The sequence below is a fragment of the Chlorocebus sabaeus genome, chromosome 16 (genome assembly GCF_047675955.1).
Source record: "Chlorocebus sabaeus isolate Y175 chromosome 16, mChlSab1.0.hap1, whole genome shotgun sequence".
In the NCBI taxonomy this organism is placed as follows: domain Eukaryota; kingdom Metazoa; phylum Chordata; class Mammalia; order Primates; family Cercopithecidae; genus Chlorocebus; species Chlorocebus sabaeus.
This window is the reverse complement of record NC_132919.1, coordinates 64,022,238-64,039,727: the sequence shown is the minus strand read 5'-3', so window position 1 is coordinate 64,039,727 and position 17,490 is coordinate 64,022,238. Positions and strand designations below refer to the sequence as shown.

The window sequence follows — 17,490 nt, the reverse complement described above, 5'->3', positions numbered from 1 at the left end:
CACCACATCTAGCTAATTTTTTGTATTTTTAGTAGAGACAGAGTTTCACCATCTTGGTCAGGCTGGTCTTAAACTCCTGACGTCGTGATCCACCCGCCTCAGCCATCCGCAGTGCTGAGATTACAGGCATGAGCCATCTCGCCTGGCCTTTTTTTTTTTTTTTTTTTTGAGATGGAGTTTTGCTCTTGTTGCCAAGGCTGGAGTACAGTGGTGTGATGTCAGCTCACTGCAACCTCTGCCTCCTGGTTTCAAGCGATTCTTCTGCCTCAGCCTCCTGAGTAGCTGGGATTACAGGTTCCCGGCACCATGCCCAGCTAATTTTTGTATTTTTAATAGAGATGGGGTTTCACCATGTTGGCCAAGCTGGTCTCGAACTCCTGACCTCATGATCCGCCCACCTCAGCCTCCCAAAGTACTGGGATTACAGGCGTGAGCCTGCTGCGCCCGGCCAAGGGTCTGTTTTTATAAACTGTGAGGATTAAATGTACTAACATAGAATAGAATGTCTTGCCTGTAAAGTGCTACATAATGTCAGCTTTTGAGGATTGTGTTTTTAAAAAGTGCTACGTAAGTGTTAGTTATTATTGTTATTACTTTACAACACAGCAAATAAATAATAATTTTTTTTTTTTTTGAGACTTAGTCTTGCTCTATTGCCCAGTCTGGAGTGCAGTGGTGCAATCTCAGCTCATTGCAACCTCCACCTCCTGGGTTCAAGCGATTCTTCTGCCTCAGCCTCCCAAGTATCTGGGACTACAGATGTGTGCTACCACACCTGGCTAATTTTTGTATTTTTAGTAGATATGGGGGTTTCACCATGTTGACCAGGCTGGTCTCGAACTCCTGACTTCAAATAATCCACCACCTCAGCTGCCCAAAGTTCTGGGCTTACAGGTGTGAGCCACCATGCCCAGTCAATAATAATTAAAAAAAAAAAAAATTGGATAAACTCAGTAGTTATTCCTACTTTGTAATTTTAAAAACAACTTTTTACTTGTGGTAAAATACACGTAACATAAAATTTACTATCTTAACCTTTTTTTTTTTTTTTTTTTTCCTTTTTAAGATGGAGTTTCGTTCTTGTTGCCCAGGTTGGAGTGCAATGGTGCTGTCTTGCCTCACTGCAACCTCCGCCTCCTGGGTTCAAACCATTCTCCTGTCTCAGCCTCCTGAGTAGCTGAGATTACAAGCGCCCGCCACCACGCCCGGCTAATTTTTGTATTTTTAATAGAGATGGGGTTTCGCCATATTGGCCAGGCTTGTTTCAAACTCCTGGCCTCAGGTGATCCACCTGCCTTGGCCTCCCAAAGTGCTGGAATTACAGGCGTGAGGCACCACGCCCGGCCCTGAGCCACCGCTCCAGGCCCACCATCTTAACCATTTTTAAGTGCACAGTTCAGTAGTAAATACATTCACATTGTTTGCAGCCAATCTCCAGAACTTTTTTAACCTCAGAAATTGAAAACTAAAATGCCCATTAAACAACTGCTCATGTCTACCTTCCCCCCCAGTCCCTGGCAGCTACCATTCTACTTTGTCTCTATGAATTTGACTATTATAGGTGCCTCGTCTAAGTGTAATCACAAAGTATTTGTCTTCTTGTGACTGGCTTATTCACTTAGCATAATGCTCTCAGGGTTTATCCATGTTGTAGAATGTAGAATTTCATGTATACACCACATTTTTTATCCATTCATTTGTTGATGGGTATTTGAGTTGCTTCCAACTTTTGGCTGTTGTGAATAATACTGCTGTGAACATGGTTGCACAGCTATCTCTTTGAGGTCCTGCTTTCAACTGTTTTGGGTATATTCCCAGAAATGGAATTGGTGTATCATAGGGTAATTCTGTTTTGGAGGAACTGCCATAGTTTTCCACAGTGGCTACACCATTTTACATTCCCATCAACAGTGTACAAGTATTCCAGTTACTCCATATCCTCACCAATACTTGTTATTTTGTGGAATTGGTTGGTTTTTTGTTTTCTTGGTAGTGGCCACCTCAATGGATATGAGGTGATGTCTTGTTGTGAGTTGTAGTTTCCTAAAATTAGTGACTTTGAGCATCTTTTCATGTGGTCGTTGGCCATTTTTATATCTTTGGAGAAATATCTGTTCAAGTCCTTTGCCCATTTTTTTATTGGGTTGTTATTTTGTTGTTGTTGAGTTGTAGCAGTTATTCATATATTTGGGTTATTAATGCCTTACCATATATATAAATTGCAATTATTTTCTCCCATTCCATGGGTTTCCTTTTTATTCCGTTGATTATGTCGTTTAATGCACAGAGATTTTAAATTTTGATGCCTATTTTATGTATTTTTACTGTTTTTATCCCTATTTTTGGTGTCACATTCGAGAAATCGTTGCTAAATTCAACGCTATAACACTTTCTCCCTGTTTTCTTCCTTTTTTCTTTTTTTTGAGACGGAGTCTTTGTAGCCCAGGCTGGAGTTCTGTGGCATGATCTCAGCTCACTGCAACCTCCTCCTCCTGGGTTCAAGTGATTCTCCTGCCTCAGCCTCCCGAGTAGCTGGAATTACAGGCGCCTGCCACCACTCTCAGCTAATTTTTGTATTTTTTGTAGAGACCGGGTTTCACCATGTTGGCCAGGCTGTTCTCAAACTCCTGACCTCAGGTGATCTGCTCACCTCGGCCTCCCAAAGTGCTGGAATTACAGGTGTGAGCCTTTGCGCCCGGCATGTAGTAAGTTTTGAAATCAAGAAGTGTGGGACCTCCAACTTTATTCTTTTTCAAGATTGTTTTGTCCGTTTGGGGTCTTAGCCCATTTATGCTTAGTGTTTCATTATTGGGTTGCTAAGCTTGTGGGAGTTATTTATATTCTACTGCTCAAGGTCATCACCAAGGTCTGAGTTTTCACAGAAAAAATTTGCAACCTCGGGCATAAATGGGTTAATACAGTTTTTAATGGTAAAGCTTTAGAGGTGTTACCATGAAAATGAAGAACGGAAAAATGTTTTTTATGATTATTGTTTCGTGTTTTATTCAGTGCAGTAAAATGTAAAACAGATAAGAGGTATAAGTTATAGAAAGGAAGATAAAACCTTGTTATTTACAAATGCTATGATTTTGTACCTAAACAATTAAATCGAAAGGAACAAACTGGGCCGGGCGCAGTGGCTTATGGCTATAATCCCAGCACTTTGGGAGGCTGAGCTGGACGGATCACTTGAAGGCAGGAGTTCCAGATCAGCCTGGCCAACATGGTGAAACCCCTTCTCTACTAAAAATACAAAAAAATTAGCCAGGCATGGTGGTGTGTGCTTGTAATCTCAGCTACTTGGGAGGCTGAGGTGGGAGAATTGCTTGAACTCAGGAGGCAGGGGTTGCAGTGAGCTGAGATCACACCTTTGCACTCCAGCCTGGGCTACAGAGCGAAACTCCATCTCCAAAAAAAAGGAAAGGAGAAGACTGAAAATGATTATGAAGATTAAAAACCATGAAAATTGATAATTTCTGTATATCAGCAGTAACATAAAAATAGGAAAAAATTGCTTTTCAAATTAAGTGTTAAACATGTTCTTATTTTACTCATAATTGTTTTGTTTTGAGACAGCGATCTTGGCTCTGTCACCCAGGCTGGAGTGCAGCGTGCAGTGGTGTGATCTTGGCTCACTGCAACCTCTGCTTTCGCGGGCTCATGCAATCTGCCTACCTCAGCCTCCACGTAGCTGGGACCACAGGTGCACACCACCATGCCTGGCTAATTTTTTGTATTTTGGGTAGAGATGGGGTTTCACCATGTTGGCCAGGCTGGTCTCGAACTCCTGAGCTCAAGGGGTCCACCCACCTTGGCCTCCCAGAGTGCTGGGATTATAGGAGTGAGCCACTGTTCCCAGCCTGTTTTGAGTTAATTTTTATGTGGATGTGAAGCAAGGGTACAACTTCATTGTTTTGCCTGTGGCTATCTACTCCTGGCACCATTTGCTGAAAAGACTATTCTTTCCCTCATTGAATTGTGTTGGCACCCTTGTCAAAAATCATTTGACCACAATTATGGATTTATTCCTGGACTCTCAATTCTATTCCACTGATCTAACCTTATGCTAGTACTGTACTGTCTTGATTACTGTGGCTTTGTTTTAGGTGGTGAAGTATGAGCCTTCCTACTTTTTCAGAATTGGTTCCTAGCAATTCCATATGCATGTTAGAATTTGCCTACTAATTTCTACAAAGAAGTCAGCTGGGGCCTGGTGTGGTGGCTCACACCTGTAATCCCAGCACTTTGGGAGGTGGAGGCGGGCGGATCACCTGAGGTCAGGAGTTCGAGACCAGCCTGGCCAACATGGCGAAACAATAATAAATTATTATTGTTTATACTATAGAATTATTTCTTCCTCTTGACGCTACTGTATATGGAATTATTTTCTTCATTTTCAGATTGTTCATTGCAAGTATAAAAAAATGGATTTTTGTCTATCAATCTTGTATTCTACAGCCTTGCTGAACTAGTCATTAGTTATAAAAGGAAGGTTCCTTGTGGCTGCTTTATGCCCTGGGTCTCTCCTACAAACTAGCCAGTCTGCAGTCTAGGCTGTATCTTCTTTACATCCAGGAACCTCTTTCCGCTTGCCTAGTACCACAACCCCCATTGTTTTTGGGAACACCCTTAGACTGAAACTTGTCACACTCCTGCAAGTGAAGTTAGGTCCTTTGAGATACTCTGTGTTCCTGTTTCTTCCCTTAGGCAAAGTATCTGAGCCAGTGTTCTAGTGGTAGAGGTGGGGGCAATGGCAAGCTTTTCTGTGAATGCTACCCCAGCTCTAGGAGGGTGTGGGGCAGGTCAGCAGCCTGGGGTCCTCTTGGCTTGTCTCTCCTGTTGTGGAACCACTGTCCCATGAGCTGGGGAAAAGGGTCTTTGGGTTCCCAGTATTCTCAGTGTGTCATGCCTATGAAAGGGCCCCTTTTCCACAAGTAGGGATTGAGCAGAAGAAGGGAGCCCCTGCCTCTGATGGTACTTGCCCGAGACCTAGCCTTAGCAACAGAAGTCAGGGCAGGATGAGAAATGCTGAAGTTGCATCCCTCCCAGGAATAAAGAGAGCCCTCGGGGCTGAGTGCAGTGCTCACACCTGTAATCCTAGTACTGTGGGAGACTGAGGCAGAAATCACTTGAGGCCACGGGTTCGAGCCCCTCCTGGCAAATATGGTAAAACCCCATCTCTTGGGCCAGGCACGGTGGCTCACACCTGTAATCCCAGCACTTTGGGAGGCCGAGGCGGGCAGATCACGAGGTCAGGAGATAGAGACCATCCTGGCTAATACGGTGAAATCCCATCTCTACTAAACAAAATTTAAAAATTAGCTGTGCATGGTGGCGGGCGCCTGTAGTCCCAGCTACTCGGGATGCTGAGGCAGGAGAATGGCGTGAACCCAGAAGGCGGAGCTTGCAGTGAGCTGAGATTGCGCCACTGCATTCCAGCCTAGGTGACAGTGTGAAACTCCATCTCAAAAAAAAAAAAACCATCTCTGCTAAAAATACAAAAATTAGCTGATTTTGTGGTGGTGTGTACCTGTAATCGCAGCTACTCAGGAGGCTGAGGCGGGAGAATCGCTTGAACCCAGGAGGCAGAGGTAGCAGTGAGACAAGATCGCACCACTGCCCTCCAGCCTGGACAACAAAACAAGAGCAAAAGCAAGACCTTGTCTCAAAAAAAAAAAAAAAAAAAAAAAAAGCCCTCAGGCTTGGATTTTGGGGAAAGGGGACACTTGCGTTCTTGGCTGCAGCACCCAGCGCCTAGCTGGTGGGGCCGGGAGTGAGATCTTTGTTCAGATTCCATAGACTGTCACTTTTCTGACTGAATTTTCGTAGAGTTTATTGAATAAATGTTTCTTTCTTTTTTTTTTTTTTTTTTTGAGACAGAGTCTCACTGTCGCCCAGGCTAAAGTGCAGTGGTGTGATCTTGGCTCACTGCAACCTCTGCCTCCTGGGTTCAGGAGATTCTCCCGCCTCAGCCTCCCGAGTAGCTGGGATTGCAGACATGCACCACCATGCTGAGCTAATTTTTTGTGTTTTTTTTTTTTTTTGAGGCGGACCCTTGCTCTTGTCACCCAGGCTGGAGTGCAGTAGTGTGATCTTGTCTCACTGCAGCCTCCACCTCCTGGGTTCAAGCAATTCTCCTGCCTCAGCCTCCTGAGTAGCTGGGATTACGGGTGCCAGCTACCATGGCCTGGCCAATTTTTGTATTTTTAGTAGAGATGGGGTTTCACCATGCTGACCAGGCTGGTCTTGAACTGACCTTAGGTGATCTACCTGCCTCAGCCTCCCAAAGTGCTGAGATTACAGGTGTGAGCCACCATGCCTGGCCAATTTTTATATTTTTAGTAACAACGGGGTTTCACCATGTTAGCCAGCCTGGTCTCAAACTCCTGACCTCAAGTGATCTCCCCACTACAGCCTCCCAAAATGCTTGGATTATAGACATGAGCCACCATGCTCAGCCTGTTTCTTCATTTCCTGTTTGCCTTTAGGACTCAGAGACTTTGAGTGCTTGTTGTTTGATAATTTTCGCTGCTTCCACTGAGGAGCAGGTAGTGGAGCTTCCTTATACTGTTATTCTCAGTGTCAGTCTCCTGTAAACTTTTTTTGAGCTAGCATTCATGCCTCCATAAGGCTTAGCTTAGAAAAACATTTCCTTCATATGAGCTTTGACCATGCTTCATAAGGAACTCTTAATATACCCTTTAACATCTCAACTTTCAGGTACTGTTTTTTTGTTATAAGAGGCCAAGAGAGTTGATTTCTCATGTTTATTTTCCATAAACAATTCGGTACATGTGGAAGTACTATAGAAGAGAAAATCACATTAGTACAGAGTTTGTAAAATAAATGAAAATAATGGTAGATAATTTTAATATGGAGGGTACAGCGCTGCAGTTGAGTTCTATTCAGGTTGGCTTGAAGTTGATGCAGTTAACTTTTGCCTTCTCTGACCTGAGTTAGCCATCAGAATCATCAGGCTTTGGCCCAGTGTGGTGGCTCATGCCTGTAATCCCAGCACTTTGGGAGGTTGAGACAGGCTGATCACCTGAGGTCAGGAGTTTGAGACCAGCCTGGCCAACATGGTGAAACCCCATCTCTACTAAAAATACAAAGATTAGCTGGATGTGGTGGTGAGCACCTGTAATCCTAGCTACTTAGGAGGGTGAAGTGGGAGAATCGCTTGAACCCAGGAGGCAGAGGTTGCAGCGAGCCGAGATCATGCCATTGCATTCATTCCAGCCTAGGTGACAAGAGTGAAACTCTGTCTCAAAAAAAAAAAAAAAAACAACCATCAGGCTGCTGCTTCTTCAGTTTTGCTATCCTCTTAAATTAAAATTTATTTATTTATGATTTTTTTTTTCTTTCAGGGACCACTTAATAGTGAGTCTTCCAACCAGAGTTTGTGTAGCGTGGGATCCTTGAGTGATAAAGAAGTAGAGGTAAGAAGCTATGTTCATGGCAAGACTTATACTTCCACTTTTGGGCGAGGCTTGGTGACTCAAGGCTATAATCCCAGCACTTCGGGAGGCGGAGGTGGGCAGATTGCTTGAGGCTGGGAGCTCGAGACCAGCCTGGGCAACATAGTAAGAACTCATTTCTACAAAAAAACTTAGCAGGGCATGGTGGTGCGTACCTGTGGCCCCAGCTACTTGGAGGCTAAGGTGGGAGGATTGTTTGTGCCTGGGAGGATGAGGCTGCAGTGAGCTGTGATGGCACCACTGCACTCCAGCCTGGGCAACAGAGTGAGACCCCCATCTCAGAGAAAAGATAGCACTGCTTACTTAACTCCCTGGATGCTGTTAGACTCTGTGTCAATTGCTCCGCTTTGAGTTGTGTGCTCCTTGCATACATACAGCTATGATGTGGCCCTCATGAGTTTTTATTATTATTATCATGTGTGGATCTTATATATTTTAAAATTTTTGCTTAGTTGCCATCAATAAAGGATAGAAATTTGCAATATTGTTCCTGTTTAAATGGAAGATAAAATTGATTGACTGATTTTATTTTTACAACTTTTTTCGAGACATGGCCTCACTCTGTCATGCAGGCCGGGGTGCAGTGGGGCAGTCATAGCTCATTGTAACCTGACATTCCTGAACTCAAGCAGTCCTCCTGTCTCAGCCTCCTGAATAGCTAGGTGCCACCATGCCCGGCTAATTTTTAAAAATATTTTTATAGAGACGGGGTCTCGCTGTGTTGCCCAAACTGGTCTGGAACTCAAGCCATCCTCCCACCTCAGCCTTCAAAGTGCTGGAATTACAGACATGAGCCACAATGCCTGGTCAAGATTTTTTGTTCATTTGCTTAGCTTTTCACAGCCCTCATGCACAAGGTTTTTTTTGTTTTGTTTTTTGTTTTTGTTTTTTTTTAAGGCATATAACCTAGCTGCCTGTAGATGGGTCTAAGTGTAAGTCTGTAGCCACCTACTTTGCACTTTGCAGATCTCTCCTTTTTGGAAAAAAGATTGGATTTAAAGTAGAAGTACTGTAACAGCAGTTTTCTGAGAACTTAACGTATGGTGGACATTTGTCCTACATTTGTGCTCTATTAAATATCTTATGAAAGTTTTGTAGTACCTCTGATTTACAGATGAATAAACTGAAGCTCTGATATTTTAAGCAGTTTGACAAAAATTGTGTGGATGGTTTGGTTCTAGACCCTAATGCTCTTTGTTATACTCAGTTTTAAGAGGAAGACAGTGATTCAGGACTTGTCTGGACCAGTTATATCTGTTTATGTATTTTGTGTATACTCGCTGTTTTCCTAATGTGAAAAATTTACCAAAATGCTAATTGTGACGTATATGGTTTTTAACAGACTCCCGAGAAAAAGCAGAATGACCAGCGAAATCGGAAAAGAAAAGCTGAACCGTATGAAACTAGCCAAGGTAGTAATAATTTCGTATCAACAAAAGTACTCAATTCTAATGTACTTAGATAGAATTTTCTAACTCAAACTAAATAATTAGTTTGTACACAGGGATTCCTGATAAAGGCGGTTTGTGTATCTTAAGGGAATATCAGACTATTTATTACAGACTTGTCATTTGATGCACACCTGACAAAACAGTGTTAGTTCTTCGGGGACTCTTTGTTTTCCCTGTTGTAAGCTAACAGTTTTCTTAACCACAGGTTTTTCTTTACACCAAGCATATATTGTACAAAAAAGAGGTTATGTCAGAGTTTTAACTCTAACTTGTGTTAGATCAGTGATTTGTTAATGACAGCCAGCTGGAACTGCTTCATTTACATTACTGTCCTTTCTGCCTACAGATCTTCCATGGCAGTTGTTTAGTTGAATATTGGAACCCACTGGGATAAATCTGTAAACATGATGGTTATAATGCCAAATATCTTTATATAATCAAAGAAAGAAAAAATGGCTTGGCTTTTTTTTCTCCCATTCTAAGGAATAGAAAGCCCAGTCTTGTTGCATCCTTCTTATCTTTTAAAATCTGCAGATAGTTCATTTTGTCTTTGGGAGCAAAATTCTCCCAAAGTGACAAGAAAAATTACTGAATCTTAAAGCTGTGAAAAATTCTTCCTTTCACTGCTTGTTCAGTCCTTTATTTTATGGAGGAAATAGTCTGTTCTTAGGCTAAGGTATTTTGGCTCATTTGTTACAAGTAAAGGTGACGCTTGGGTTTATAGCAATGTATGTAGTTACTGAATGTATAGTACATTTTAGTGAATGATGGTTTATATGTGTATTGGAAAAACTGTATTTACTTTGGTTTCATTTTCAGGGAAAGGCACTCCTAGGGGACATAAAATTAGTGATTACTTTGAGGTAAGTTACATTTTTTGAAAAAACAAACAACAAAAAAAACCAAACAAACAAAAAACCAAACTCTGTAGTGATTTTTTTTAAAAAACCTGAATCCTTGTGTTCATTTGAGGCTTTAGAAAGTAATATTTTGGCCAGGCGACGTGGCTTATGCTTGTAATCCCAGCACTTTGGGAGGCCGAGATGGGAGGATCGCTGGAACCCAGGAGTTCGAGACCAATCTGGGCAACATGGGGAAACCCTGTCTCTACAAAAAAATAGAAAAATTAGCCAGGTGTGGTGGCACACACCTGTAGTCCTGGCTGCCTGGGAGGCTGAGGTGGGAGGATCACTTGAGCCTGAGAAGTCGAGGCTGCAGTGAGCCATGATCTGCACTGCAGCCTGGGTGACAGTGAGACCCTGTCTCCCCCCACCCCAAAAAAAAGAAAGAAAGAAAGTAATGTTTTGCCTTTACTGTACTCTTCTTCCCTTTCTCCCCATCTTCATCAGTTAATGCTGCCCCATCTCTCGATAAGAGAAAACTACTGCTGCCTTCCTAAATTTAAATTTATTATGTGTCTTGTCTGTGATGATATAAGAATTCACAAATGAGGTGATTTTTCTCTTGGCCAGACGAGGTTTTGTGTCTACAAAGATTGAGGTGGAATGACTTGGACTCTTCTTTTGTCCTCCTCCCTTTAGTCCAGTGGAACATGTAGTGAGTTCCCTGACCCATCATTAGTGGTTACTAAAGACACTAACATCCACTGCACCACTGCATTTCTGCTTCGTGTATTTTGAGACAAGAAGGGAAAACATTCTTCTCTCATGTCCTTTCAAAATCATGCATACCTTCAGCTTTCTAGCCGTGTTTTCTTTATATCTTGGTATATTTCTGCTGGAGCTCCTTCTTAAAAATCTCATTAAAAAGTTAGCAGAATTTGACTTGTGTGGCATTTTCTCTCTAGAGTAAGATGTATTAACTTAAAGGGGCCATATAATTAAGATCTGTTTGTGTATTAATCTTTTACTCTCCTTATCTGAAGCATAGTACTGTTTTGAATTATTCATATCCGTTTTTCCCTGTTGGCCAGTTTGCTGGGGGAAGCGGGCCAGGAACCAGCCCTGGCAGAAGTGTTCCACCAGTTGCACGATCCTCACCGCAACATTCCTTATCCAATCCCTTACCGGTAAGCATTCACCTGGAGAAATTTGACACCTGTTGTAGGAGACAAGATGCCCAGAAACACTCAAGCAAAGTTTCTCTTTCATTAATTACCCACAGGGAATGAAGCATTAGGGAGAAAAGTTCATAGTTTTACCTATGAATCCCTTACTTAGATTCAAATCTGTATCAGTAAATTAGCTTTTTACGGAAGAGCCAATCCTATATCTCTATATAATAAATTACCTCTAATCCTACAGCTCAGTAGTCTATCAAAGAATTGATTCCAATCGAAACATTAGGTTTTTTTCCCTTGCCAAATTTGTATGTTCCTGTAGGATTTTTTTAATTTTAAAATTTGACCAGCTTCTGGTATAATTGAGTTTTCTCCAGAGCTTACTCAGTAATGTACTAGAAAAACTAATGCTATACAGATTTGTGATAGGTTTGTTTCCAGCCTGTAAGAGAGATCTGAAGGACTTAAAAACATACCTAAGTTAGTGGTTCTCAGTTGGTGGCAGTTTTGCCCCTCAGGGACATTTGTCAATAACTGGAGTCATTATTGGTTGTCACAGCTCGGAGGTATGGGGATGACACTATAGGCATCTACTGGACAGAAGTCAGGGATGCTGGTAAACATTCTCTAATGTTAGAACAGCCTCCCTGCAAAAAAAATTACCTGATCCAAAATATCAGTGGTGCCGAGGTTGAGAATTCCTGAGTAAGCCAATGTAGGAATATGTTTATTTGCTTCGGTGTCTTCGCATTATTTGTTGATACTGTGTAAGACTTCTTACTCAAGAGTGTGCTCTATCCCCTAATGCCTTAGGTATTGCCTCAGGTGGGATCTTGGAAGACAGGGTCTCTGGGACAGAAGTTTTTATTTTAGATCACTGATTTTTAGGAAGTTGTTTTTCTTTGCCTTGGTAGAGTTGTGTGATGATACTCATTTCCTAGGCGATTTAGGCTTCTGTATTGTTAAAGTATTTTAAAATGTACTTCCTCCCCCTCTACTGTCTCATAAAAACCTTCATTCATTAGGATTATTGTAATTATTGAAGCACTTATGAAAACATAAGTTAAACTTATGAAAACAACTAAGAAGTTTTGGCTATTACTGTGTCATCCTTGCCATATATATATAATTTTCTTTTCTTTTTTTTGAGACAGTCTCGCTTTGTCATCCAGGCTAGAGTGCAGTGGTGCGATCATGACTCACTGCAACCTCCGCCTCCTGGGCTCAAGTGATTCTCCCAACTCATCCTCCTGAGTAGCTCATACTACAGGCATGTACCACTACGCCCGGCTAATTTTTTTATTTCTTTGTAGAGGCGTGGTTTCACCATGTTGCCCAGGCTGGTCTCAAACTCCTGAGATCATGTGATCTGCCCGCCTCCACCTCCCAAAGTGTTGAGATTACAGGCATTAGCCATTGTGTCAGACCATCCTTGCCATAGTTTAAAATGTTAGAAATGTTTGATGATAGATCCAATTTGGGCAGGTTGAGGTTTGTTAGATAACTGTTGAAGAGGCCTGTGTCTCTGTTTTTCTTAAGTTTCAAACCAGTTAAAGTCTTAACAGACATTAAATGAGATTGCAGATTGTCTTTTTGGGACAGATATGTTTTATAGAATTTCTCAGTGTTGTCTATCACTCTTTTCTTCCGGAAATCCCCTTTTCATTTGGTTTTTAATGGTGTGACCACCCATCTCTCATGTGTCAGTTTAGGTTGAATCTTACCTGAAGACAAAAGAGATGAACGCAATAATCTGTAGATATTTTTGCCAGCTATATGAATGTGGCTGAGCCTCATCATCATGCAAATCTGGGTATAGATGAGGTGTTAAAATAGGAACCAAAGCTTAATCCTCCACCTTTTCCTTGCTTGCCTCTAGGCTACTCAGCATGGTTGGAGGAAAACACACACACCAAGGTGACTGACTGATCTTCAGGTCATGAGCACTGGCCTCATGTGTACCTCTCACTGCCTGCCAGTCCTACTGTATTTCTACTTAGTTACCTTTCCTCCATGAATATGTCCTATTTTTGTCATCTCCTGCAAATCTCCAGCAATTCTTCTACTAACTGATGGCCTTCCTTTTTTATGCTACTGAGAAAATAGAAACGATCAGAAGAGCATTTCCACATGCTCCTACCGCAGATTTGCCAAGCTCCTTGCATCAGTACCCACATCTATCTGCCTTTGAGATGAATGAACTTGCTAGCCCTTCACATGGGTCTGGTCTCCCCAATAATTATGTATCCAGCTGTCTACTTGACATTTCCACTTGTACTGCTTGAGCATGTCCAAAAACGAACTCTTGCTTTCCCTTCCCTACCATAACAATAACATTGAACTGCTCTTCCTGTAATCTGCCTTGTCCTGGTAAATGACAGGTAACACCATCTGGTTTTTCAGGTCACAACCTCATGCCCCAAATGTAATCCATCAGAAAATCCTGGTTTTCCTTTAAAATGTATTAGAATATGACCACTTTTCTATTTTTCCAGTTCACTGTATTAGCTTTCAAAGTAGTCTCCCTGTTTTTGCCCTTGTTTCACCTAGTCTGAATGTAATAGCCCGAGTAAGTGTTAAAATGTTCAGACACATCCTAGCACTCCTCTGCTCAACACTTCCTAGACTGAAGTCTTCATGTGACCTAAAAGCTCTTGCGTGATCTGTGCTCCCCACCGTCCACCCGATTCTGACATCTGCAGCCATTCTCCCTCTCCTTCATGCCACTGCAGTCACACTGGCCTCCTTGAGCTCTGTGAAGAACGCTTTTGCTTCAGAGTCTTTGTACTTGTTATTCCCTCTTCAGGAACATTCTTTTCTCAGATATCAGCAATCTCTTCATCAGGTTGTTGCTCAAAAATGACCTTAGCCGAGCGGTCTCCGTTAGCCAGCTTCTCTAAAATAGCAGTCCCTCATACCTTGTCACTTTGTTCCTAACTGTACTTTATTTTAATTCTTAAGTTATTGGTGCCTGACACACCCATACATTTTTATATATACTTAAATTTTTTGTTGATTCGTATTTATATATACAGAGGAGTACATATTGTAAGTCTACAGTTCACATGAATTTTCACAAACTCTACAAGCACAAGAAATATTACCAGTGCTGCAGAAGTCCCCCTGAGTTCCCTTTCAGTTACCCCCTCCCTGCCACTGTGTATAGCCACTAGCCTGACCTCTAACAACATAGATGAATTTTTTTTGTATCTTGCATAAAAGACATTCAGTGTATACTTTTGTGTCTGGCTCCTTTTGTTGCATGTTGCTTTTGTGAGGTTTATCCATTTCATTGTCTATTTTGTAGGTCATTTATTGTCATTGGTGTGTTATAAGTTTAATTTTCATTTAGTAATTTATATATTTTAATTTTCAACTCTATAATTAGTTAATTGCCCGTCTTCCCACTATAATTTTTTTTTTTTTTTTTGAGACGGAGTTTCACTCTTGTTGCCCAGGCTGGAGTGCAGTGGGGTGCGATCTTGGCTCACTGCAACCTCTGTCTTCCGGTTTCAAGCAATTCTCCTGCCTCAGCCTCCCGAGTAGCTGGGACTACAGACATGCGCCACCATGCCCAGCTAATTTTTTGTATTTTTAGTAGAGGCAGGGTTTCACCATCTTGGTCGGGATGGTCTTGATCTCTTGACCTCGTGATTGGACCACCTCGGCCTCCCAAAGTGCTGGGATTACAGGCGTGAGCCACCGCACCCGGCCTATAATGTTAATCTCATAAGAAAGGAGATTTTGCTTTTCTTCGTTTACTGCTGTCTCTTGTTACATAAAGGTGTAATTTTTAAACTAATTTCCCCCACTTGACATGTAAGCAATAATGTCTTATTTCATTTTCGGTCTCCAGCATCCAAAACAGTGCTTGGGACACAATAGGTGTTCAAAATTGTGCTGACAGGGAAGAATAGATGGATAAAAAATTATTTTCACCTTTTTTCCTGTAAAAGATTATTTTGTATTTGTGTTAAATATAAAAAATACAAAAAGTATGTAAAACATGAAAGTTTTTATACAGGAGTTGGCAAAAGACAGGTCACAGCTGGCTAGCTAGGAATGATTTTGATTTTTTAAAATTTATTTCATTTTAATTTATTTTATTTTTGGAGACAGAGTCTCACTCTATCTCCCAGGCTAGAGTGCAGTGGCGCAGTGTTGGCTCACTGCAACCTCAGCCTCCTGGGTTCAAGTGATTCTCCTGCCTCAGCCTCCTGAGTAGCTGGGATTACAGCCGTGCACCACTACGCCTGCCTAATTTTTGTATTTTTAGTAGAGACGAGGTTTCGCCATGTTGGCCAGGCTGGCCTCGAACTCCTGACCTCAAGTAATCCACCCGCCTTGGCCTCCCAAAGTGCTGGAGTTACAAGCGTGAGCCGCCGCACTTGGCAAGCTGGAAATGATTTTTAGATGTTTAAAAGGTTTTAGAAAGGAAGGATATGTGATAGAGACTGACGTGGCCTGTGAAACCTAATATATTTCTATCTGATCCTTCACAAAAAAAGCTCCCAGAAAATCACTATAAAGTTAACTCTGTGTAATTGTTACATAGGGAGGTAAACTATTTCCAGCAGCTGGAAACCTACATGCGGTTCCCTGATCACAACTCCCACTACCCCAGAAGTGATCACTCGGCTAGTTTTTGTGGTAATCATTTTCGTTTTCATGTAGTTCAAACTATCCATGTATGAATCCATAAACAAAATAGTTTAGTTTTGCCAGTAAGTGAACTCAGTGTTTAAATCTTACGTATTTTTATTTTTGGCTGTTCTATCAATTATTAAGAGCGGTGAGTATATTCGTATCTCTCACTGTGATTGTGGAAGTTGTTGTTTCTTATATTTATATTAAATTTTGTTATATGTATTATGATTCTCTTCATCTCTTTAAAGCTCTTTGCTTTATTTTTGAATTTTAATTTTTATTTTTGAGACAGGTTCTCGCTCTGTTGCCTCTGCTGGAGTGCAGTGCACAATCTCAGCTCACTACAACCTCCGCCTCCTGGGTTCAAGTGATTCTTGTGCCTCAGCCTCCCAAGTACCTGGGATTACAGGCATGTGTCACCACGCCCAGATAACCTTTTTGTATTTTTAGTTGGGGTTTCTCTGTGTTGGCCAAGCTGGTCTGGAACTCCTGGCATCAAGTGATCCACCTGCCTCGGCCTCCCAAAGTATTGGGATTACAGGTGTGAGCCCCCGAGCCTGGCTGAAGCCCTTTGTTTTAAATGTGGTTTATCTGATGTTTAATATATCCAAACCATTGTGAGGTATAACTATTTCCATTCTTAATACTGTCAACTTTGCATTATTATGTTTTCTTTCTTTGGCAAATACCATGTAATTAGATTTTTTTCTCTTAAGTCTAAAATTTTTCTATTATCCTATTTACATTCATTATAATTACCACTCTATTAAGTTTAGATATATCATCGTTTAATGTGTTTTTTATTTATCCTGCCTGTTCTGTGTTCCTTTTTCTTTAATTTCTTGCCTTCATTTAGGTTGAATTTTTTTTTTTTTAAGTCATTTTCTATTTTCCTCTTCTACGAGTAGCTAGGCTGTCTTTGGTGTTTCTCTTAGAAAGTACCACTTACGGCCAGGCATGGTGGCTCACGCGTGTAATCCTTGCACTTTGGGAGACCTGGGAACCCTCGTGGGAGGATTACTCCAGCTGAGGAGTTCGAGACCAACCTAAGCGATATAGTGAGACCCCTGTCTCTACAAGGCAGGCAAATCATGAGGTCAGGAGTTCGAGACCAGCCTGGCCAACATGATGAACCCATACCTCTACTAAAAATACAAAAACTTAGCTGGGCTTGGTGGCAGGTGCTTGTAATGCCACCCACGCAGAAGGCTGAGGCAGGAGAATCTCTTGAACCCGGGAGGTAGAGCTTGCAGTGAACCGAGATCGCGCCACTGCACTCTAGCCCTGGTGACAGTGCGAGACTCCGTCTCAGAAACAAACAAACAAACGTTTAAAAATTAGCTAGGCGTGGTGGCATGCACCTTATAGTCCCAGCTACTCAGGTGGCTGAGGTGGGAGGATTCCTTGAACTTAGGAGATCGAGGCTGGAGTGAGCCATGATCACACTACTGCACTCCATCCTGGAGCGTAAAGTGAGACCCCATTTCAAATAAACCCCCCCCCCCCAAAAAAATAAATTACTACATGCCAAAATTTGAAGTCAATTGTATCTTTATCCTCTACCAAATAAAATCATGTCCTCAGGACACTAACTGTTTACTCTGCTACTGATTTGGTGGTAGTGGTGTATGTTTTTATTTTGCCTTTTTTTGGTCTCATAAAATATTAGTGTTTAATGCTATCAGTGTTCGTTTAGGTTTATCTGTGTATTTACCTCTTTGTACTTCTTTCCTTTTTGCATCCTACACCTTCCACCTGGGGTCACTTTCCTTCTGCCTAAGTATTCCATTAGTATTCTTCTAGAAGATATCTGCTAGGGATTAACTCTCTCGGTTTTTGTTTACTGAAATAACTTTATTTTGCTCTTATTCCTGAAAGGTATTTTTGGCTGTGT

The 17,490-nt window shown here is 41.7% G+C and overlaps 1 protein-coding gene across 14 annotated transcripts in view; it reads left to right on the top strand.

Annotated features, from left to right (window-relative positions):
• Positions 1–17,490, top strand: part of TLK2 (tousled like kinase 2) — a 139,328-nt gene that overhangs the window by 39,332 nt on the left and 82,506 nt on the right. For 6 of the 14 annotated variants that reach the window (XM_008012200.3, XM_008012201.3, XM_008012197.3 and 3 more), the window contains exons 3-6: positions 7,368–7,439; positions 8,821–8,890; positions 9,749–9,792; positions 10,863–10,958. In XM_008012200.3, the coding sequence (XP_008010391.1) occupies positions 7,368–7,439; positions 8,821–8,890; positions 9,749–9,792; positions 10,863–10,958 (282 nt within the window). The remainder of the gene's footprint in view (positions 1–7,367; positions 7,440–8,820; positions 8,891–9,748; positions 9,793–10,862; positions 10,959–17,490) is intronic. The other 8 variants (XM_037993190.2, XM_073005146.1, XM_037993191.2 and 5 more) reach the window with 2 other exon arrangements.